Source organism: Syngnathus typhle, linkage group LG10 (genome assembly GCF_033458585.1).
Source record: "Syngnathus typhle isolate RoL2023-S1 ecotype Sweden linkage group LG10, RoL_Styp_1.0, whole genome shotgun sequence".
NCBI lineage: Eukaryota > Metazoa > Chordata > Actinopteri > Syngnathiformes > Syngnathidae > Syngnathus > Syngnathus typhle.
Window position 1 is genome coordinate 7445391 of NC_083747.1, and position 25048 is coordinate 7470438.

General features: G+C 39.8%; 1 protein-coding gene across 1 annotated transcript; it reads left to right on the plus strand.

The window, feature by feature from the left end:
* The first annotated feature begins 9414 nt into the window (after window positions 1–9414).
* On the plus strand, window positions 9415–16155 carry lyplal1 (lysophospholipase like 1). Its single transcript, XM_061289663.1, has 5 exons — window positions 9415–9523; window positions 9885–9984; window positions 11138–11307; window positions 13868–13983; window positions 15863–16155. Exons 1-5 carry the CDS (start codon window positions 9439–9441, stop codon window positions 16097–16099), a joined length of 708 nt encoding a protein of 235 aa, XP_061145647.1. The 5' UTR covers window positions 9415–9438; the 3' UTR covers window positions 16100–16155.
* The last annotated feature ends 8893 nt before the right edge of the window (window positions 16156–25048 follow it).

The following is a 25048-nucleotide window of genomic DNA, read 5'->3' on the forward strand; positions in this document are numbered from 1 at the left end:
GATTGCAAATATTGTGGCATCATGTGGGTGAGCAGTTTGCTGATGTCAGCATTCTGGATCGAGACATCTATGAATTGGGTGGAGTTTTGACACCAATTGAGAAGGCTCTGGCTCGACAAATCCAACGTATTCTCTTTTAGATGGAAAAAGTCGAAGGTCTTCAGCTCGTGAAAAATGGGGGCAAAGAAAAAAGTGTCGCGATTACATTTCAGTGTAAATACCTTTAAGCTGAGCCACACCACACGAGCATTATATCAGTTTTCTGAAAACCCCACTTGTAAGCCTATACGTACTCCTCTGTTAGTTCGCAGGCTTCAGCTCCAGATAAACTTGTCAGGCTGATGGACAAGGACAGTTGGATTTCCTGGCTGTAAATCAAGGTCATCTTGAGGGACAATGCGCCATTCAATAAGGGGGTTCAGGCCACAAGGGGATCGTTCAGCATTGTTCATTCCACTCTTGCTCTCGTGTAGCTTTGGCCAAATAACACTGAAATAGTTTCAAAGCAACAGTCGGTTGCTTTGAGACATTTGAGCATATACATATTTGAAGGTGCTACAAAAATCACTCAGGCGCCATTTATTTTGACAGTGCAATACTCTGCTTTCAGACATGCATAGTTTCACCAATTCTGTCATATTGTATGGCAGTAGACAGTCAATAACGCTGGACCCCGAAAAGGTTTCTCTACCATTCCCTTAGTGTGGGATCAGTTTTTGTACATTAAAGCACGACGTGTGCATGTGCAAGCCATATAAGAAAAAAAGGCAATTCATTAAAAGAAAAATATGCACTTTTTGGGTGAATTATAAAAAAAATAAACACTTCTTAAATGGAGAGAAAAAAAAAATTCTTCAAATATTTAATAGTCAAATGTTGGCATAAAATCAAGACTTGAATGATGGGTCTGTGACTTGCTCAAAATGCAAAGAGCAACACAGAAGTTCTAAATCATTCACGATTCTATTTCAGCAAACAATGTCTATAACTAATTAGCAAAGGTGATCACAAAAATTAGGTTAAATTTGAAATGCGAATCTACTGTTCAAATTCACAAAAACTCCAATGGAATTTTCCAATGTAGCTTCCGAACTGCTCATCCTCACGAGGGTTAAACTTCTATTTAAAATTATTTCATTTGTTGCATTCCATTTTCCATTGAAAAATATTCGCACCATGACCTGAATAAAATGCAGACAGTTTCCTACCACAGAATGTCAATAAGGTATGACGAGAGGAGTTAGCTGTGTGTGTTCGAACCATTCTGCTGGAAAGTTGAAGTATTGTGGTCAGAGTGGTGGATAGATTTACTGCTAAATGTAGAAGTCCATCTTCAATTCCAACTCAAATAAGATTTTAATACAAGTGCCGTCCGATGCTGTTAGTTACAACCAAAAGTAGCACACAAATTCCTGCCAGTAGCAAATGTCACAACTAACACCAAAATACATGATTGAAACACATTTGTGAGCTATTAATAAAGTTAATAAAAAAAAACATTATATAGTGTGTACAAAGTAAGATGAGGAAAAGATTCACAGGACATTGGGCAGTCAACAAACACAGAGGCACAAAAATTGCTGTAGGAGCTGATTGGTTGAATTTATGAGCTTAAGTTAAATTTTTGTCTGTTTCTGTTGTCTGTTCGAAATAAATCATTGATTCATTCGTTCATAGCTACAGCATGACAGCATTATTTGTTGATTGTAATATAACATATTCATATAATACAGCAATCAAAAAAATGTTTACAAGCTGACTTTACTTGCTCCTGGTGCACTCAAATGATTGCTTGTTGTTTCCAGAAGTAGGAATGTGTGACAGACAAATGCGAGTTGTTCTGCCTGCACAGTTCAAAATCTTTTAGGAGCATCCTGCGATTAGCAATAAATGTGTTTGCCAGCATCCCATGATGTCATTACCAGATCTCTGACTAATTTTATGAGCCCCAAGGGCAGAGTATAATCCTCCTTGACATTATTCCAATCCCTCCATACACCTTCGGGCACCATTGAGGATCTCTGGCTCTGCTTTAGCCTAGATTTCCTCCTAATTACGATCAGTTATTATCGTTAGTGAGATTTTACACACACAGATCTAAGGTTGCACGGGGTCAGTGACCCTACATAGAATAGTGGTTACTTAATCTGCATGTTCTCATCCTTGAACTCATGCACATGAAGTTTATAGTAGATTTAGCCTGGGGTTAAATCACTGTCCCATGGCCCACCCACACCATTTCCACACAGTACTCCTTGTTACACATTGCCTCAGTAGGAAAATAGAAATATAAACTCTACAGCAGAATCTCCTCTGCCCTGCACTTCCCACACTTCAGAAATAAAAGGCAGCTGTCAATACTCAAGGGTATTCAACTTTCATGTAATTCTCAAAATCCCTTGACTATAAATTGATTTAGAACTGTGTAAATATCAATGTCACCAGTAAAAGTATTAATGAAATTAAATTGTATAATATGTAATATATATAAAAACATTGTAACCTCAATAAGGATGCATTGACCCAAGCTGTCAACAATGAAAGTTGCTCAGTGAGAAATACAGTCACTGCTCCTTAAACCGCTATCTCTGTTCCACTATGGCGGTCAGATATGACGCAACCTTGGGCCAGGAGATGACCGCTAGTTGTCATGAAACGAGCAAGCAAGTTCAGGCTGAGGAAACAAAGTCCAGACACCAGAGCTGAGGTTAGCTGCTCATGGTAGTCAGGAGTCAACTGTCAAATGAGCAGATATGAGTGTGTCAATTTGGGTTGTGCCTCTCCGTCACTGCTCATTACAGGGCCACACAAGTTGCCTGATATGGCCGTCTACAAGTTTTGTGTCTGTTTTTGTCATTGATTATGATAGCCCTACTTCACTGCTGTGTTATGCTGAGGAGGATGACAGACATTCTTTTAGTTCCTAGTTCTGTGGTCATCATCACACTTTGAAAATAGTGAAGGTGCATGACGGTGACTCAACCACTAAAGTTTTGTGTGACATTAATGGCACAGTTTTACAGAAAACAAATGTTCCCATTGATTTATTCATTTACTTTTAGGGAACAGAGCCAATGGTGTCCTTCACTCCTTCAAAAACCCTCCCAGATATTATTAACGTCCCAGCTGTTTTACTCTAATCTTGTTTTACATTACAGGCCCCTAGTTCACTCAAGCTGAGGTCAACGTAATGAGAGAGTGGAAAAAGTGACTTGTATCTTTTTCCCTCATTCTTTCTCTCATTTTGCCTGTGATGAACATAGCATGTTGAAAACCATGAAATCCCACCGAACATGGAAAGCCTGCTCTGCTCACCATACTTTCCAGGTTTTTGAACTCAGTTTGGTCATTTTCCCATAGCGTTTGATATGCAACCCACGGATGATAAGTCCTGTTTGATTTTCTTCTGCAATCTGATAACCGTGGCCACTCACCCCACTATGTTTCTGAAATTTCCATTCACATAAGAGGAGATGTGTTCATTAACAGAGACTGTATTTTGCTCAGGTGGACACAAACTGTTTGTGATGACAATACCAACCCGCAAGTATTCTGGTATTACTTTATACGTTGCATCATCTGTGTAATGGTCTGATAGAACGGTTGGATGATGTAATGAATAAATAAATTAACTCTGAGAGTGGTTGGAGAAATAAACTTATCCGCAGTACTGTGTGTTGTTTTTGGACTTTAACATTTGTCAAAGAAAATGAAGAGGTTAAATGAATTGCATTGAAATATTTTAAGAAGCTTAATAGTCTTGGCTACCATTTAAAACATTAAATCAATTTAATAACCATTAATTAGGATGTTTGGAAAATAACACATTTGTCATTGCTAATGCGTCCATGTGGTCCGAGTACATTTGTGATTTAAGGATAAGGTTTTTTTCAGAAGGCAGCAAGGAGACAATTGACATTAGTGTTCTTGTTTACGCAATTTACCAAACTATGTCAAATGTACCATTACATGTTTTTAACTATACTACGCTGCATCACTTGTGTCAGTCAGTGAGTCAGTCAGTCAGTCTGTCGGCAATAATTGATTTACTTTCCTGCTGCAGCTTACTGTGTATGAATTTGCCATCGGCCGAGTATAATGAATGCCAAATAGCTTAGCAGTTTGAAAGCCAAAGCTTATAGCCTACTTGGCACGTGTACTCGACTCTCAATCAATAGGGATGCGGTCATGGGATCGAGGTGGGGAGTGTGCAAGGCTAGTCCACACGGGATGTCCACACAAAGTAAAGGCGTAATGCCGCCCGCGGCTGTGGGTGGCTATGTGGTGTATGAAATTTGACAACCATGACTCACAGCCAAGCGCCATTTGTTGTCACACTGACATCATCATACATCTAATTATCTCAATGTGTGATTGCCACAAGAGCTACTTTGAACACAGTAATATCACACTTCAATGTAAAAGATGCAGGTGAAGAAAAGCTGCTCTAGTGCTTCTGATGTGCCACTTTACTAGGAAGCCAGTGTGAACCGTCCATCCATTCGTTTTTTACCCTCTTATCCAGATTTGGGTCCCACAGGCAGCAATCCAAGTGAGTTGCAGATCACCTTATGGCCGCCATAACGATGAAGGCATGGACCATAGACCGTTTTGCCTCTATCTTCACTTCAGGGACCACAGAGTCGATCATCAAACTGCGGCCGAGGGTGTAGTGGTACCAAATGCACGAACTACGAACACAAAGAACCACTCAGTTTCAGATCAGGGTTGTTCATGGCAATCACAATCTTCCATTCAGCCAGCTTTTGCCTCCCTTTTTTTTTAAATACGTAAATCAGCGAAGACAGAGTGCAGCACTAGAATTTACAACTGTACCAGTCATTTTTACATCAATCTGGTCTTAAATCAAGTTTTGGCAAGTTAGTCCTTTGGTCACGGTGTGTGAAAATATCTGAACAGCGTAAACATCATTTTCTCTAACACCTGTTGGGAAGTGCCATCCAAGTCATTTAAATTTATAGCACAATGGGCTGAAACCACGGGCAAATTCACCGGCAGCCTCAAAGCTGGAAAACTCATCAATGTGCTCCTTGAAAATATGATTTGTGTTAACAGGTGTTGTTGGATGGTAAGAGCAGTTGGAAAATAGGTTGCCTCCTGACTAGAAGACTTAATACCTGTTGCACTTGTTAAACTGGTAAGACAGACTCCGTCTGACCTAACAAACTGTTTATTGAGTGTACCAAAAAGTGTAGCCTACTCAGGAGCCCTTTAATAGGCCCCGGGCCCACAGATCCCCCTCCCAAGCCCCTCCAAGGATCATGTTCAAGCTTATATGACTCTGGAATTGAATCAGTGTCTGTTTATTCACTTACCACACATTTTCCACAGAGCTGGAATGTCTTCAAAACATTTTCAGATGGAAAATAGTAAAGGGGGATTTGAGATTCATCTAACTGCCTTGTTCACACCAGATTATTCATTACCTTGTTTTTCTTTCTATGCCAAATCTGATTTTCTCCTGGGTGAGGTATGAGAGTGGGATGTGTGGCTGTAAGGCTGACATTACATTAATCACGGAGTCCACCTATGCCAATGCTATATTTCCTCTGTCCTTTCCCTTGATAAGATGGTCAACTCCCACACATTCCCGACTGTTAGATGCTTTCCTCGATGGTTAGAACCTGGACCAGGAACATTAACGGTAGTAATATTCATCCGCCCTGCAATGCAAGCTCCCTGCATCTTATCATCACTGGTTCCACAGCCTTTTTGCCGAGAACAATAGTGCTCTAAATCTGGGCAAGGGTCAGTGATTGTTGAACAGTCAAAGTGAAATATTGGATCTAGCCTCTGAATAATTTGTGCTTTCTTAATAGAAACAAATTAAACAATAATAATGATAATTATAATAATAATTAAAAGACATCCGTGCCGCACACGTCCCAATTTGTTCTGCCTTACAGGTAAAACAACAGTTGTGGAAATAAACAATAAATATATATTATACATGGAATATGAATCTGAGGAAACATTCATTCATATAGCAAACGTCAAAAGTGACTATTCTGTAAAAAAGATATCTTTGAAAAAAGAAAAAAGATCTGGTCATTGTGTGGCTTTGGCAACAAACTCATCATCTGTCAAAAAGAGCACATAATCCTATAAAATAAAACGTACACTCCGTCATCAAGCCTTTTTCTCTGTCTCATGTTTCTCCATCACATAACCACTGGTCCTCTTTGAAATGTATCCCTTCTCTTGAACATCTCAGTCCTAATCCAGTCCAGTTGGAATCTGGCAAGGGAACTTGTCTGCTTCCTTTCATAATGCCCATTGCTGCCGAATGGACACGTGAACGGTTCAGATGAAAAATGTTGTTGCCTTACGAATACTAAAGTGTTGTGTCCTCCATACACGTGAAATTATACCTGATATTATTTTGACAATGCTCTCAAACTTTGTGGGGTTGTGGGCTAATTATTGCACGTTTTGGCTGCAATCAAGCTTTGCATTACTGCCCTCATTGTTCGCTCAGTTTCATAGTCAAGCAGGTATGATTTCTTTTCAAACTTGTGGCAATTGTCCTCATGAAGATTGTGCAGAGTCGTAAAGTTGGCTCGTCGCCTGGTCTGTTGAAACCTTACTATATAGGCATACAACTTGTAGTGTTCTGTTCTGAGGAGGAAAGCAATTTATTTTTAATGTGGGTCTTGAGCTGAAACATCTTGCATTCCCTGCTCTCAAGTTTGAAACCACTTCTGATAGTGACTATTCAGCCAAGTAGCAGCCAACATGAAGATGTTTTTACTGACACCCAGTGGTCTGAATCTCATTCGTTTTAAGGTGGTGTGGATTTCTTGCTTTGCTTTGTAGTTCTTATTTATGACGTGATTTTTTATCCCCCCCAAAAAAAGGCGGGGGGATTTGCCTCACACTTCCCAGAGCTACCCAAGCAGAACCACGACTACTCATTTACCTTTGGTTTCCAAAAATACCTTTAGCCAGGTAAGTATTGCAGCATAGAAAAGACATCTTATCTTTTTTTTCTGCAATGTAGGCTAATAAAAAATCATTACATCTGTCTTGATATGAGTGAGACTCTCCATCAGCCAACAAGATTAACTGTACGTTGTGTGGGAAAAGTGGAGAAAAAGCAGATCACTCAAGTCTTAAAGCTGCCCATAACCAGGTTATCATAATCAGCAATTAAGCATTTGGAATGGATTAAAGAGTTTCATGGGGCAAACTAAATTTTCCTGTATCATGTTGTTCCTGTTAACCCTTGGACTGACATGTACAGTATGCTTTTAATTTTTGAGAAAGATAATATCTGCATGCACATCAAAGTCAGGCCTGAGAATAAAAAGATATTGCCTGAAAATTCTTTGGCCTACAATAAGCATTCCTCTAAATCCAAAACTTCTGCTCTTGTAATGCTGGTCAATTTTTTTTTTGCTGAATTCAAATAGAAGAAGTTGTACCGTGAGAGACAATGAAGGCAAAGCAAAAGTTTATTGGTATTGTTGAAAACGCAATAAAAAGCCCACTTAAAGCTGACTGTGCTGATTCAAATTGTGAGAGAGGTGCCAGTATTGCCTCTGCAACACCCCTTGACCAACCACCCAGTTATCTACTACATTAAAGGTTCTGCATGTTTACTTTTTTCCTCTTCATAAAAAATGTACACTCAGGAGTACTTTCATGTTGGTTGAGTTATGTGGCGCTCTTTGGCAAATGCTGCAGGAGGGGGGCTTTGATGTGAAGCCATAAAGTTAGAAAAAGCTGCCAAGGCTGCAAACTACATTTGGACTGAGGCAGGATACCGGGGTCAATAGTGCTTACATTGTGTAGTGGAGTTTTTAGACAGGTACCAACCACGGCGCCAAAATGTGCATTGTAGAGCAGCAGAGGAACGAAATGGACCTCTACCGTTTATTTTTCAGTCCTGAGTTTGTGCTCTGTGCTCAAACAGAAAATCAAGGAGGAAAGGCTTCAGCTACCTTTCAATATACTGTACTAGAAACCTCCCTGCCAAATTTCAGCTCTTCCTAAGCACTTCACAAAATTATTTAGTTATTAGGATTTTGTCAGTTTATCAGTGACATATTCCTGTGGACGATTTGTGACCTGCACATAATTACAACACGAGAATCTTGTCTGTTTTGAATGAACAGGAATGAAATGAACTCTTACTGAAGTTTGGAAGCGATGCTCCCTTTCATGGATTTAGGTTTCAATTTCTGGCTAGTGCCTCTGTAGCCAGCAACGTCCGACCCCAAGCCTGGATTACAAAACAATAAAAGAAAAATAAATGGTGGATTGTGTTAGAAAGGGCATCCGGAGTAAAACAAAGGGAAAAAAAACTGCTAATTTGCTTCCCTGTTGGGAGGACCTAAAATGTATCCTAAAAATATCAACATACTGTTTCTGAGTGGAAAAATTGTTCTCATCTCTACACATACATGATTATTTATGCATTCATTTGATTCATTTATTTTGAATTCAGTCGTAGTTTGTTCGGCCTGCTAGAGAGTCTGTCTTCTATTAATAGGGTCACAAGCAATGTGACATCATCAAATCTCAACACAATGAGTCGCAACAGTAACTATATTTGCTTTAGACCATTTAAAGCAGCACTTTCCCCCCGCTCATTGTATTATTAGAGGGGAGGTCAGGGCAGGGACAAAGTTTGTGTGGTCCAGTGAGTGCATGGCTTAGGAAAATGACCAGAATTCAAGCTTACTAGGCCAAGGTTTATACAAGATAAAATGCTCAAATGTGTTTAAACTGATATGCAGATCCAGACATTCCATTAGGTCACCACACTGTATGACACAGTGCTGGAAAGCATGTTGGATTTATCAAGATAACAGCAGCAGTTTGGGATTCATGACTTCACATGCCTAAACTATGGCAAACCATACTGTTTGAGATATCTCATAATATTACGTTTCATAACATATTGTTTATGATTCCGTAAATTATATTAACAATCGTCCCCAAGAACTGGCATTATCAAGTTTTAGTTTCCATAATAAGAAAGTAATTTGTAGAACAACAATGGCAAACAAATCAAGGAAAAAGGTGATCATAAATCATAAAGGTGATTGTTTTGTTTTTGTTTTGTTTTGTTTTGTTTTGTTTTGTTTTGTTTTGTTTTGTTTTGTTTTGTTTTGTTTTGTTTTGTTTTGTTTTGTTTTGTTTTGTTTTGTTTTGTTTTGTTTTGTTTTGTTTTGTTTTCCCCTTGCATTGGAATCTGCGTGTTTATATTTGAAAAAGTCATGGTGTTTATAAGAACAATAATCCCTCGTTTATCGCGGATAATTTGTTCCATCCGCGATGTAGTGTAGCCGCGATAAACGAAACGCGAAGTAGCGAGGGATCACTGTATTTTCTGCAAAAAAAAAAAAGAAGAAGAGAAACCCTCCCCATGCTGCAACGAGAAGATTCTCGCGAGATTTCGTTACTGCTGTCATGGCTGCTTTGCAGAAGCTTCAAAAGTGTGTAGTGTCGCCCACCGGGAAGCACTCCGCTACGGTTATCTTTCTGCACGGTGCAGGTGCGTTTTCTCCCTGAAACTCTTAAATGTGCAAGAACTTTAACATTCATTTTTCTTTTTAACTGTCAGACGGGTTGTTCAACGTCAAGGCTGTCAAGACGAACCAGTGACTTGTTCACTTTTTCTCGTAGTGTTTTTGACACAGCATTTAAGAATGTCTGTTAAATTAAATTACACACTGGATATGTGAATAATGCAGCAAATATTAAGGAATAAAGTTGCCCTTGAAACAACTGTGCAAAGTTCTCTTGCAATGTATTGCAGTGCATTTGCCATGCGCATGCGTCTAAAATTCATCATGTTTAAAATGATAATAGCGCGTTGAGGAGATCATGACAATGCTCTTAATCTCCACGACTAGGTGGCACTGGGCAAGAGTTAAGAACTTGGGTTCGAGATGTGATGATGCCTGGTCTGACTTTTGCTCACATCAGAGTCATTTACCCCACAGCCCCAACAAGGTATGATTTGTTTGTTTTTCAACTTACCAAATATGTCCTAATTGCAGGGTTGTGCAATTAATCCAAATCCAATTGCAATTACGATTATTACATTTCACGGTTACATAATTGGCATAATTGTAAAAAGAAAAATTATAAATATGCATTCATATGCAACGTTTGTTCATACAAGGACAGCATGCTTCAATTTTTACATTTGCACCTTTTTTATTCCAAAATAAAAAAAAATCTAAATTTAGTTTTGTCCAAAAGGAACATGCATAATGATGGCGTTTCAAAGAAATGTATGTTTTAATATGTTTTTCATATTGAAACATTTCCTCGTTTTGTGCCCAAACAAATGATTGTTTGAATGATCATGAGTTCACTTATTAGCAAAATAATCATGATTGCTTTTCATAAACGAGCAGCCCAACATCACGGTATTCTTTGAAATAGTCATCTTGGAGGCGTTTGGAAGAGTGCAAACGTCGAAACCAGTCAGACAGGTTCAAAGTGGATATTAAACAGTCGTGCCAGCTTCCTAGTACAAAGTCTGTGTAAGATCCGATTGAGTCCATGTGTGAACTGAATAGGTCATTGTCGAGAGAATTCGCAGCGAGTGAGTGAGCGTGCTGTTGATGTTTTGATCATGTGCCTGGAGCAAAACCAGGAACATTGGCAGGCGCTGATGTGAAAATCCTTTGCTACTTACTTGGTTGTTTATGAGGATATTATGACCTAGCCATGTGAGAGTGTATTTTTAAAATCAATTCGAAGGAGAATTTACAAATGCAGTACCTTGTTGCTTTATGTACAACTATAGTGACAATTTTCCACCGATCTTAAAAATAACTTGTCGTTTTCTTGAACTCAGTCTTGAAGTGATCTTGTGCCCATCATACTTGCCACTCAGGTGACAATTCACTGGTATGATTGAATGTTAAAAAGTTGACCGGCCTTCTTCTTTTTATTTAAAAAAAAAAAATAATAATAAAAATCAACAATATAAAATAGACAAACAAATACCGCAGATAGTGAAACACGGACAACATGTTGATGAGGGAATACCCCTCCATGGCATCATTCAGCTGGAGCCACTGTTAAGATGTCAACAATTAACATGTGACTGTCATTGGAGCTGACCTTTGGCCCCTTTCTTAATTCCAATTAGACCGTACACACCTATGAACGGAGCCCTGTCCACCGTTTGGTTTGACCGTTACAAGATCTCGTACGAGAGCCCAGAGAATCTACAATCTATAGATGCCATGTGCAGCACCTTAGGCTCCATCATTCAGGAGGAAGTCAATGCTGGGATTCCCAAACATCGCATGATCATTGGTATGTTTTATTTTATTATTATACATACTACATTATTTGTATTTCTTACATTTATATTGCTTGGGACTGCAGTGATTTGCATTTGTTTCGCAAGATTAGTGTGGCAGGATACACACAGATTAAATGCTCATGTTAACCAGTGGAAGAAGCCAACTAGTTTTAACTACCAGGAATTTTGCGGTTCCTTAGTTTATGCCACGGCCCTTAAAGTTTTGGGGAAACCAGTTATTCATTTTTCAGTTTTGTTAACAAACTTAAACTACCTGTTTTATAGTATATTGTGGAGCAACTGTCAACGATACTCATTCAGCTTTGCAAAGAAAGATGGAGTAAAGAAAAAAGTGCAGCTCTTTTTTTCGTCAATAAATTGAGCGTGATTTATAACCATTAAATCACTTGAGTAACCGACTTAAACCCCATCCTCTATATCAGCTCTTTTTAACTTTGGCAGGATGGTGGTGATGCAATCTGTCCACTCCCAACACTACCACACTGTCCCGTTCACTCCCTCCCTTTCTCACAGTATCTATTTTCCTCTAATTCCCCTCCCCTTTGCATGCGCAAACTCGCACACAGTTGCAAACCTTACTCCCTGCCTCCCACCGTCATGATATAAAATCAAGAATGCAACTCATCAAGTTATACTAGGGCCTTTTATATTCTGCCAACAGCGAATGAAACGTTTGCAAAGATATTTCTCTGCATCCCCCCCCAAAAGCTTTTTGCTTCAAATATTCCTCTTATCAAGTCCATCTAAATCACTGTGAAATACAATGAGTCGAGTGAAGTACTATAAATATTATGACTGGAGTAAGGTAAGAGTTCCCACAGGAAACATATGGGAGGCCATCAAGTGTTTTAATTTCACTGATTGCCGGTCCCCTATGAAAGGAGAAACTACCGAGAGCCGTGGGGAAAGGGTTAACGTTCAAGTCGTGAAGCCATGAAGGTGGTACTGCGAGGGGAGGGTGGGGGGTTGAGAGAACTGTGTGAAAGACGTAGTGTTAAGGTCCAGAAAAGCTCACGAACTCTATTTCCAAGTACTATAAGTGAAAAAGCATATGCTCATGGGAAAGTGCTGGAATACGTTCTTAAATCATAACATTTTGTCATTAACTATAAATACTGAGTGGATTCACTTGGCTGTTCTTTAGAATTGCAGCCCTGAGTACTCAAAGTGCTCTTCCTTGGCTTGGAGACAAGCTGTAGATACTTTCTATGGAAACCATTTTTGCGGGGGAAGTATTGTGAAATATTGCCGCAACTATGTGGCCTGACCCACAGTGGGAGAGTTTGATTTGTATGTCAGTGTCAGCGGGGTCAGAAGAAGTGGTGTCAGGTGTTTTTTCACATCCAATTCTGGGATTGCACAAAACCCTTGCACGTATAGTGTGCCCGCACCTTTTGCGGGACTTTTGATTGAGACTATTTTGGGCTACTGAGTTATTTGTTTATGTATTCAGTTCTTTGTATGATACAATGCAATGTAATACAATACAATACAACCTGTATTTATATTCTGCTTTTACAACCGCTGTCTCTGCAACAAAGCACTTTACAGAATTTAAAATAATTATTTATTTAAATTATTTGAATTGTGTTTTGTACAGAAAAAAGAAAGTATTTTATGCACATGGAATTCCGTGCATTTTAAGGACAAATGCTATATTGGGATATGTAAGTCTTTTTTTTTTTAAAGTTATCTGTCATTGTTTTTTTGGCGGGGAAACTTTATGAAACGAAATTATTAGTGGGATTGGTACTTGTTATTGGTATCTGTGACTACTCAAGAATTGAGTATTTGTACTGGTATAGGTCTAAAAAAGTGGTACAGGACATCCCGAGTTGAAAGAGCTTTATGTGGGAGGACTTGAGTGGCCTCACTGACTTATGAAGTAGAATGTGTTTTGGACAAGAAGTTTGATCAATTTGCTTTCCGGGAGGTTGAAGAAAAAGGGAGTTTTTTTTAGTGTGGAAAATTTGACTGGCCTCACCAAATTATAAAGTACAACATATTTTGCACAAGCAATTTGTTCAATTCACTTTCCCTTTCCATGGTAAGAAGGTGAAGTGTTGTTGTTTTCTAAGCATTGCTGCTTAGAAATGTCTGCAGTCTTTGAATAAATATTCTCCATTTTCTGAACCTGCTAAGTGCACTTTATTATTTTTATGGACGATTGTACCCAATGATCACTTTCATTTGCACAGATCAGTTTATTCAGAAGTCCACGTTTGCATTCTTTACATTTCCCTCATCCTTTTTTCTTCAGACGTGATTTTGGATCCGTGCACACTCAGACCCAGATGTGCTCAGATGTGAAAGATTAAAGCCAGATTTGGACGGCTTATTACAGGACCAAAAAGTTGATGATGTGGAACTTACGATTTGTTTCTTTTTTCCTGTCAAGAAAAGCCTTAAGTTGAGCCTTAAGTTGCCCTGGGTAAACGTGTAGTATGTCATGGGTGCATCCCTTGTTCTGATATGGGGGAAATAATCACAGAACTGCAGCTGTTTTTTTTTTATTCGTTTTTTATTTCTCTTTGTCTTTCCAAATAAAAGGGGGCTTCTCCATGGGTGGCGCTATGGCACTCCACTTGGCATGTCGCCACCACCCTGATATTGCTGGGGTGTATGCACTCTCCAGCTTCCTCAATAAAGACTCCGTTGCTTTTCAGGTACAACACATCCATATACACAAAGTTACAATGATTATCAAGTTGCCAGATTACTCGCTGCCATGTTTTCGATTCATTATTGAAATGGTTACCACGTAGCATAGTCGAGTCAAGGTCTTTGAATAATATTCCTGACCCCCCACCCCACCCGATCTATTGCTTATTGGTGGGAGGAAGTCCTTCCATTGAGAATGAAAATTAGAGGAGAGGGTGTATTTGCTTAATGCAAAGAAACTGGTTCTGAGATACATTCACCCAAGTCTGCTTCCCATATTATTTCGAGGAATTTCCACAAAAGTCAATTTGTCTGAATTAGGCGGCATATTAGTTCCGCTCACGATTTGTTTCATATCAGTTTTACATAAAAAAAAATTCGTCTTGGAGCCACGTGAAGTGTACGCAATAGGAAACAGTCCGAGTTGGCTCTAATTAAATCAATACCAGAGAATACACAGTTTTCTGAATAACTCTTCAAAGAAGACAAACTTGTTCTCTATGAATATGTTGTGCGACGACCTTACTTTTCACAAATGGGGTAAACCTTACCACGGAAATGAAAGTTTGATAAGGCCAAAACAATTCAGTCCACTACAGTATTCTCTACTGTGTGTGAAATATTTTGAAGACTTTAACTCAAAGACTTAGACTGAGTCTTTATAGGTACTTTAAAACATAATAAAGCTGCAGGACAGGTGGATTCAATTGAGGCCTTCTCCAGTCATATCCAACTGGGATTTACTACATCCTTTCTTAGCCATGAGTATTTCATAAAAATATGGTGCCATACTTCTTATTATACTTCGAGTTTATGTGCGTCAAAACCTATTATACAAAGTACAATATACATTCTAACAAATGTATGCAGAAATCCAGGTATTAGAGGAACTTTTCTTTTAATAAAACCGAAGAAAAAGAAAAGTTTCTCTAATTTAACGAATGAAGACCGTATGAACATTCACCAAAGAAATCCAGATACTATAGTGGCTTGACTTATGAGTTTGATCTGTTTCTTGAACATGCTTGTCACTCCAATCACTCGTATCCTAAATACATTTTCCCCATGGAAATACAATTAATCGAGTAGCTACAACAACACCATCTTTTTAATAAGAAACATATTTTAAAACATAGTCTTAACATCTTTGGATAGAATGTAAAGCATATAACAGTTTGTGCATCATATTTTTTTATGACAATGCTCATTGACATCTGGCTTTTACTGGTGTGCATGCTTTGTCCACCAAGGGGCAGTATAGAAATACGTTCCTAATAAGAGTTGAACAAATAAGTGACTCAGTAGGCTGCAGTAAAGAAAGAAGTTGCTTTTTGCTGACGGTAAAGAATATTTGCTTGAAGTATTGTTGTATGGTCTGTGTACATGTGTTGCAGTGCGCCGGTGGGTCATAACTCCAACTATTGCTCGCAACACAAGACAAATTAATCTACAGAGTGACTTAAATATGTTCAATTGGATCACTTGTGAAAATGAAAGCCACCTCCAGCACAATGACAATTTCAGACCTGAGTTTTGAAAGATGCATTTTGCTGGGCCCCTGTGGGGGAAGGGCATCGACAGAACACCTGGAAGCACTCCGGTCCGAGGATGTATAGGCTTAGTATTGGTGGCGCCAGTAAATCTATACTTCCGTAGGTTGCTCGCCATCTGGATATTATTCCTCAGTATCTTTCGTGTTACGGTCAAAAGGTTAGATTTTTTTTTTTGTTTTTTTGCCGAATGTCGTGGAATATGAAATGATTTATGAAAGGCGTTGCAGGAGCCCACATTAAACTCTAGCACAGTCAAACCGCCATATTTGTGATCACCTTTGAACAATCACACCGCACTGGCCCTCAGTTTGTGAATTTCTGTGCAATGAAGGCAGTAGATGAGCGGGTCAGAGCGGAACACTACCTCCCGGAGTTGCTCCAGTGCCATGGGACAAATGATGAGCTGGTGCCTCATCAGTGGGGAGATGACACATCAATGTTGCTGCAGAAGGCAGGGATGAAAACCACTTTCCACTCCCTACCCGGTCTTTACCACCAACTCTCCCTGCCCGAAATGGAGCTGCTGAAGGCGTGGATTCTCCAAAAACTTCCACCTAGCACATCCTGACCCCCAGTTATCTTCTCATTGCATCAAATGTTAGCAATAAATATTTGTGCACCTAGGATTGTGTTTTTTCTCGTATTGATAATGACGTTTAAAAAATAATTGTGATCTAGACTTTAGAGCTTTCATCTCTTGAAACGGTTACTCATCCTAGAAAGAAAAAGTGCCTCATCAGCAAATTCATCTTTCCACATCAGTTTTTATATTCTCCTCTGTTGTCCAGTTGACTTCCATTGGATAAAATTACAAATATCACTTGCACTTGGATCAGGCAACTATGTTCAGGTGATTTGTGGATGAATGGATGAGAGAAGTGAATGAAGGCAGGAGAAGGATGTTGTCAGCGTGGCTACATGAGCAAATGGGGCTTTTGCACGTGAAGAAGTATAGAAGGGAGGTACAGCTAGAACAAACACAAGGAGCTCAGTTTTGCACTCTGGCCCCAGTCCCTGATTACTTCCAGCGAGTGTGGAAGAATGCTACTGTTGAGAAGCTCCCCCACAAACACATACCCCCCTCTGGCCTACCTCATCATCATCCCACACGATGCCGCCTCAATCGTCTCTTATATGCCTTCTGTCCTGCCCCCGAGGTCAAGGGATTCAAGGTTACCGAGTCATAAAGAAATTATAATTCAAAAAAAAAAGTTAGAGAAGAATTTAATTCTTAACATCTTCCCTTTCTTAAAAAAAAAGTTGAAGCCAGTAAACTTTTGTTGACATCTTGTTAATTTTCTTTTTGTTTTACAGCCAAAATAAAGGAGGGGAAAAAAAACTCTTTCTATTACTTATCATGTCATATTCGTTCCCTCCGAACTTCCCAGGTTTGTCAGCTTCTTTTTGCATCACTCACACCACCTCCCTGAGCCAAAAGTGCATCCCCTCTTCGTCAAATTATGGTGTTCTCCCTTGCTTTTGTGTCACAAGGAAGGAATGCAAATCCGGACATCTCGTGGACTGTAGAGAGTTTTTTTGTGCCAGTTTCCACTGCTCAGTACTTTCCACATGGAACTGCTCCAAAGTGGCCAAGATTAAGAGGAATTCCCGACCGAGGGAGTTAAGGTGCTGACAGATTCCAGATTGCTCATCTGACTGCACCCCCTCAGTTAAGATTATTAATTGACTGGATGATGACCCTGAAATGATAGCATACCGGCGCATGCTAACTGCTTGTTATGCACAGCGTAACATGTTCTGTTGGTAATGTTGGATCAAGAGTAAACTTTTAGAAATAACATTTTGGGCATTTTTCAGCCAATGCCACAATCAAATGGAGTTGAGACAGCAACAAGCCTGAAATTCTGAAAATGTCTTCGAAATTGTGAGCCATACCAAATCCAACAAACTTCAGCACTATTGGGTCAGATAGTATATTCCAGATGACATGACAAGAAATGGGGAACACCTTCACTGGTCGCCAGTCAATTGTCAGGAGATTGTAAAATTGTTGAGGACAAGCGTGACAGCAAATCGATGGATTGACTTTTTAATTGCTTGTATACAAATAATTGGGTCTCATGAGCAGTGACTGCTGTTCAATCTCACTCACAGGTTGTCTGATACAAACTGATTACGAACAATATTAATGCATTTTTTTCTTTCTGGCATACTTCTGCTTGCCTTCAGTTATCTACCATTTTCCAGTCAGAAAGCTGTCACAATTTGCAACAGCAGAAGACTTTGGAGAAATTCCTCATAATAAGTTGGCAGATGCAGGGAGCCAGACAAGTTAGAATGATGACTACTAGACCACCCTGATGTTCAAAGAAAGCTTCTCGCTTGTACGTTTTTTTTTTTCTTTTCCTGTAATTCCAAAATGTATCAGATGAAGAGCTTCAACATTTGAAACATTTGAGCTGATTGACCCTGAGGCAGCACCAGTAGAAGCCTCGATCCTGGCCGTCATCCAGCTCTACGCCCCTTTCCTAAAATTATACCTCATCAATCCCCCCTTTGCAGTCTCTGGGGCAATTGTGCCATACACAAATCATTAAGGCAGCGCTTTAGCTTAGCTCATCACAACCAATGTAATTCAATTTACCCTTTTCCTCTTGCCAGAGGATACGCATTTATAGACAGCATCGCAATGTTAACAAGGCTTTAAAACTTTCTGTTTATTGGATTTAAGCTCCATTGAATAAACATGCTAAATGCGTTTAGCATTCTTTGCATTTCCGATTTATATTTGTTCTCAAGTGCAAAACGGCTTTTAATGAAAATACAACTTTATATCGAACTTTATTTGAACACTGCTAAGGCTGTACAACTTGGATTCTAAAGAACGTTTTGGGGAAATTATAGCACATAATGTCACATAAAACCTCGGAAGTACAAGATAGTGCTAGATAATGTCTGTGTGACGTTTTGTTTTTTTCAATCTTGTCTTGGGGTTAATGTGAAAAAAGGGCAGCTATACACAGCACTATGCATGATATTAAAGTTTGTTAGGTTTACTGCTTTAACGATAGTTAATTTTTTTTCCACTTAAGGTCATAAGAAATCCATCCATCTATCCATTTTCTATACCGCTTGTCCCCACGGGGGCCGCGGGTGTGCTGGAGCCGATCCCAGCAGTCATCGGGCAGTAGGTGGGGGACACCCTGAACCGGTTGTCAGTCAAGGGTCATTAAGAATGTTAGGTTAAAAATTCTGAAACAGTTTAAAGTTTTTATGATCGTGAGTTTAACCCTGAAACGGATACACTTGGTTTTCATTAGTTCTTATGGCCCATAGGAAATAATGAAAAGGTTTTCCTATAGGCTATGGGAAAAATTCAAGCATCTCATATTGGAATGTGTTCAGCGTTTAAGGTAACACTGTACTACTATAATACCAGTCATAAGTTTGGACACGGTTGTCAGTCTAGAATTGAGTTAACTGGTGGTGTATAACACACTCCACATCTCTATGGGTACACTTTGCAAGTTGCTATTCGGGTTTAACAAACTTTGCATATGTTCATATGCTGTCATATTAAAAAGTTCTTTCAGCAAAAACAATCCTGAAAGAGAACCTTATACCATCTGGGAAACATGGCAGTTGTATTTTCACGACGTAGGCCTGTCTTTCTGCATCTGGTTCAGGTTGACTCAACATCATTGTTGATACTGAATTAGGAAATTTACCGGCAAATTGTCCCGGAAAATGTTAAGGCAATGCATCGGTTTAATGAAAAAAGTGGATTATGCAGTAAGACTCTAAACAGGCACCTTGTTCCACCTTGGGACAACCATAACAAATGCAATGTTTTGAAAAGGAGAAGTCCTTGGTCTTAGACCTAAACCTTTATCTCGCCTCTTGTGTCGCCTCAGACTATTTTATCTATAGTGAGTGTTTACCAACAACTCAGAACATGTAATAATGCATCAAAACTACATTTGTTTCCATTTATTATGTTTTATCATGTCGGACACACACTAGTACGAGATACTGTTTGAACTGATGTGTGTGTCTGCTGTGTGACCACAATTGGCGACTGATAGAGATCCCTGTGATTGGAAAAGCAGCTGCTAGCATTCACTGAGGGAAGGAAGCCCACTGACTTGAGGACCTGCGGGGGCTGCCATGTTTTTCTATTCTGTTTTGAGGGCTTGGCTGCTAAAGTACTCAGGGTGACAGAAACTCTCTCAATTCCTTGAACCGTGTGAGCCCTTATTTGAGAGGGTTTGGATCACTGTTGCCAGAAAAAACCTTGATGGAGCAGTGAGCAGAGACCCCGTGCAGGATAAACACTAACCCCTCCAATCACAATATGCCCCTCCCCAGCCTTGCTTATTTTGAAGAGGGATCACGTTGAAATTTTGTCCCATTAACATGATTAAATCATGAAGTACCGCAAGCAATTTTTCCGCTCCTCCTCTTTTCCAATTCACAAATGGCGGCTGCCTGACAGTGAACGCATGGAACCTTATCACTGGAGAAAATCGAATTTGATCCATCTTATTGTTTCCAATCGCTCCCCTCGACTATCACACTGATTCAATTTCGACCTTTTGGAGGGAGACACTGTAGCTTCTTTGACGTTCAAACAACTACCGTGAGTAGACCCCAAGAGTGGGCTCACGTCCAACATATATATTATTCTAACTTTCTCTTGCCATGAGACAGTGGCTCCTCTGTGCTTTGAGAGTCCCAAGACGGAGCGCCTCCTCATTTACACCCGCCATCATTTGAACTCCTGTCCCAGTCCAGCAGCCAATAAAAAGGGGTCTTTTCTAAACATTACTTTAACTTTGTGCCTATTATACAGTATGCTACACTTGGGGGTAAACCAGATCATCATTATTCCACTATACATGTATTCTTCTTTGTTTAGTGATGATTTTTATAATAGAAATCCGCCTTGGCTCTATAAAGGTTGGGTGACAATGCTCTTGCCATGACGTTCTGTCTCTCCCACCGCCCATTAAAAAAAAATCCCCTGTTTATTTCAACCAAAACCCAAATTTTATTTCTTTTATGAGACAGAATGGGAAGAGCAGGTCAGTGACCCATTGTGGTGACAATCCTACACATGCACACGCCCTGCCTTTATAGTGGGCCACTTTTAAGCCTTACTCAAGACAAACATAGAAAAGCAAGCCACTTCATATTAGGAGATGTTTTTGGTTTTGACCAAAGTGGTAACGGAACAAAGAGAATAACAGGGTGGGTGGCTTGACCCGCAATGGTCTGTCTGCCTCCGAGGTACTGTGAGTGGCTAGACTCTCTCCAACCACAGAATGGTGACTTATCCCTACCGAAGCCTGTCATGACGCTTTGACTGAATAATAGCCTCATTTCATACCGCATATGCCATTGGAGAACATGTCGAAGTCATTCTGTCTTTATTTGGAGAGATGTGTGACAGCATCACTGCTCGCTTCTGGTGTTTGCCACAAACCATGAAAGGCGATGGCAGTTCATTCCCACTGACGATAGACCAGTGTGGTATTACTGCGGAGTTTGCCACACGACAAATCACAGATATCAACCTTGTGGTCGAATGATACACGTCTGAGGACTTGTCGTCACTAGATTTGTCCAATTGATACGTCATTGTAGACCTGCGTCGTAAGTTTCGATCCAGAGTTGTGGCTGTTGTAGTTTTAGAGTTGGTCTTACATTGAACACCTGGCTAACTTGAGCAGTGAACAGTCTCAGAAAGTGGAGTGGTCAACTCCCAACCCAGAGGTTGGCAATCCAAGCCTAAGCCCATGTTAATGTGTTCTTGAACAAAATACCAAACACCCGGTTGCTGGTGATGCATCATCAGAAGCGCTTTGAGTATTTCAAAAGTAGAAAATGCTCTAGAAGTAAAATCCTATTTTCCAAATACCATGAAGCAATAGTGGGCACGGTATTTGTTTCACTTGTCAGTTTGATGACACCATACACCAAAGTCATATTTTCCTCTGATGATGTCATAAAGACAAAATGTACCATCTTTAAACTATGCCTTGTCGCATTGCAGGTGGATTTAGAATGCTATGAGCAGTTATGTAATTTGTTTTGGATTCTCTGCTGTTTGGGTCTTGGACAGTTTGAAGATGGGAAACAGCAAAAGGACAAGTTATAAATCTTGCATTAAGCAAGAACATTGATTGAGACTGAACCACAATGGAAAGAGTTGTGGGCAAACACGTTCAAAGCCAAGGAGACAAGGCCACATCAACTAAAAACAAGAATAGGTTTCTCAGTAAAGAGCTACCCTGTCTTGAATTACATGGTAGGAAGATGGAAAACGAGAAAGACGACTTGAGGGCACAACTTCAAGTTCTGGAACAAATCAGGAATGTTCTTGATGAGCAATACCGATTCCTCAATGAAGCACTGCTGGAATGCCAGAAATTGAAGATGGATACAGAGAATGGACAGTTGAAGGTACAAGTCAAGTATTTTCAAGAAAACGAGGACTGTCTTATGAAGGATAATGAATTTTTCCATCATGCACTGGCAGGTCTGCGGAATCAGAGTGTGAGGATTCGGAGACAAAATGAAAACCTTTGTGCGGTAGCAAAAGTTTTGAAAAAAAATGTCATCATCATAAATGAAAGTACAGACAATTTAATTTCGGATTTATATCAAATTGAAACTCAGAGGGACAAAAATCAAACAGAGATTCATCGTCTGAGAACAGAGTTGCAGACAGTTAGGTCCATGCTTCAAGATCAAGATGATTTAATAAGACGTATTGATCAAGCGGAAATTCTCATAAAGAATGGATTCGTGGAAAATAGAAATTTGACCAACAAATTGCTTGACCTTGATGAAAATAATTCATTTTTAAAAAAACAGAATGAGATGATAAGAGATGAGCTGGAAAAAAACAAATCCATTCAAAGTCAACAGTGTCAAAAGATTGCACACCTAAGAACAGCTTTAAAAGATCAGGAACTTAACAGTGAGCAAGTTCAGTTTCTCCTCTACAGTAAAGAAGATTTGATAGAAAAGCAAAATAGGGAGATAGCTTATCAACGAGAAGTCACAGAGGAGCTAAATACCCTTATTATCAGTCTGAGGCAAATAATACGTGATCTTCAAAGTCAGCTGGAGCAGATGGAGGAGTTACTTGTCACCAAAAAATGTAACGAGTGTCTCTTGAAGAAAGCGCACGTAGCCGAGCCTGTGGATAGCGCCGAGTTTGAACTGAAGCTGCACACCGAAGACAAAAACTTTCAAGAACAACTTAAAGATCCTCAACAGGACGCTCTGACTGAACAGGATCGACTCTTCAATCTTAGGCTTGAATTTCCGAGTTTGAAGATGGAGACGGAGAACGAAGGCTTGAAGGCACATGTTAAAGTTCTGGAAGGAACTAAGAACAGTCTCATGGATAAGATTAAGTCCTTGAGGAATGAAGTGGCGATGCTTACATGCCGGTGTGAGAGGATGGAAATAGAGGAGCAATTAAGGACACAACATGAACTTCTCGGACGAAAGTGCAGTCTTGATGATAAAAATACATTCCCAGATGTGCTGGCTGATGTTGAAACGCACGGCGTAAGAATAGACAAACAAAATGAGACATCTGTAGCACAAGAAAACATTCTCGGAAGAAATGAAAAGAAGAGGTGGGGGACTTGGCTGTGCAACAATCTGAATGGCCATGAGCAATTCAATAACGTCTTGAGAGAAGAGCTTGAAGCAAGTCAATCTTTTCAAAATCAACAGAAACAAAAGAACGCATGCGTGAAAACGTTCCACACTGAAGAATTAGCTGACCAACCAGAAGTTGCTGAAGACATTAATACTCAAGATGTTACATTGGCAAACAGCATTCATGAAGAAATATCTTTTTCTGAGAAAGCATACGAAGGGGAAACTCTTGATGGACTGTTGGAAGCAAAGACTGAGAAGGAAGAACACCATAACCTAACAAGTTGTTTGCAACATAGTGAGCCTATTACGGAAAAAGCCTGGAAAGAAAATGAAAGGTTCCGAAATAAATTACATGGGATTTATGAACAGAACAAAATTGTTGCAGAGCAGCTGGAAGACTATACAACTCTTCGAGAGCAAATTCTCCACCCCGAGTTCCCCAGTGATGAAAAACAATATCAACACTACTGTGAAGACGAGCAAATGAGGGAACAACTTTATCGACATGAGATCACAGAAATGAACCATCTCGCGATCAGGTTGAGGGAAACTAATATTCATCTTGATGACCAGCTCAGGCAAATAATCATGAAAAAATCATTTGCTGCAATTTGGGGAAAGACAGCAGAAGCTTCGGCCAACTGGTTCCTTGGAGAACTAAGAACTGAGAAAGATCCTGTTGATGATGTGCTTCTGGTGACAGAAACTGAGGAACATCATTTTGATATGGTACTTGAGGCAAGAACTCAAAAGGATTCTGTTAAGGAGGGACACCTAGAGACAGAAACTGAGGACAATTCTGTTGATGAGGTCCTTCCAGAAACTAAAACTGAGGAAGATTCTGTTGATGCAGGCCTTTTGGACGCACGACCCAAGGGTGATATTGTTGACAAGGGCCATGTAGAGACAGAAACTGAAGAGGATCTTGTTAATAGGGGCTCGCTAGTGACAGAGACCAAGGAAGATTGTGTTGATGGGGTTCTTCAACATCCAACAACTGAGGAGCGTCCTGTTTATGAGGGCCTTCTTGTGGAAGGAGCTGAGGAAGATTCTGAGGAGGATCCTGTTGATGAGGGGCTTCTTGTGAAAGGAATTGAGGAGGATTCTGTTGATGCGGTCCCTCTACTACCAAGAACTGAGGATGATCCTGTTGATGAGGGCCTTCTGGTAAAGACAACCGCAGAGGATCATCTGGATGAGATCCTTATGAGGATAGTGACTGAGAAGGATCCTGCTCATGTAGAAACTGAGGAGGTTCCATTTGACATGGGTCTAATAGAGACTGAGGAAGGTCCTGTTGATATGGGCCCTACAGAGCCACCCACTATGGAGTCTAATATTGAAGATGATCTTCTGGATAAGGGCCTTATAGAGACAGCAACTGAGAACAATCCTGCTGAAGCGGTCCTTATAGAGACCAAGGAGGATCTTGTGAGTATGGGCCTTATAGTGCCAACAACTGAGGAGAATCAGTGCCCTTTAGAACCAACAGAGAACAAACAGGTTCAGGAGGTGTTCCTAAACTTCCCCACTTCAGTTCAAACAGTTAGTTCTCACTGCGGTGAAAAAAATAGGAACGGTGCTAAGAAATACTTTTTTGGTGTACTCATTTTTATGGCTGTACTTATTTCTGGGGCTGTAGTGGTGTTGAAAATAGCACATACATTTTGTGAATGCTGTGAATGTTTTACAACAATATGAATTTTATTTTGTACTTGGAGTTATGAGATTCTATGATATATTTAATTGTGGGAGTCACTAGCAATGCATCAGCAGCAATTGCAGGGTATTAAGGAACATATTTTCCGTTAGAAAAATGTCTCAGCCCACCGCCCAATTGAAATGTCACAAAATGTTTAAACAGTATACGAAA

Bases quoted from the DNA above. Each gene is read 5' to 3' on its own strand.
- lyplal1 (XM_061289663.1), top strand. From the start codon at position 9,439: ATGGCTGCTTTGCAGAAGCTTCAAAAGTGTGTAGTGTCGCCCACCGGG. The intron at 9,985-11,137 runs GTATGATTTGTT...AATTCCAATTAG, and splicing joins TACCCCACAGCCCCAACAAG to ACCGTACACACCTATGAACG. The intron at 13,984-15,862 runs GTACAACACATC...TGTGCAATGAAG, and splicing joins AAGACTCCGTTGCTTTTCAG to GCAGTAGATGAGCGGGTCAG.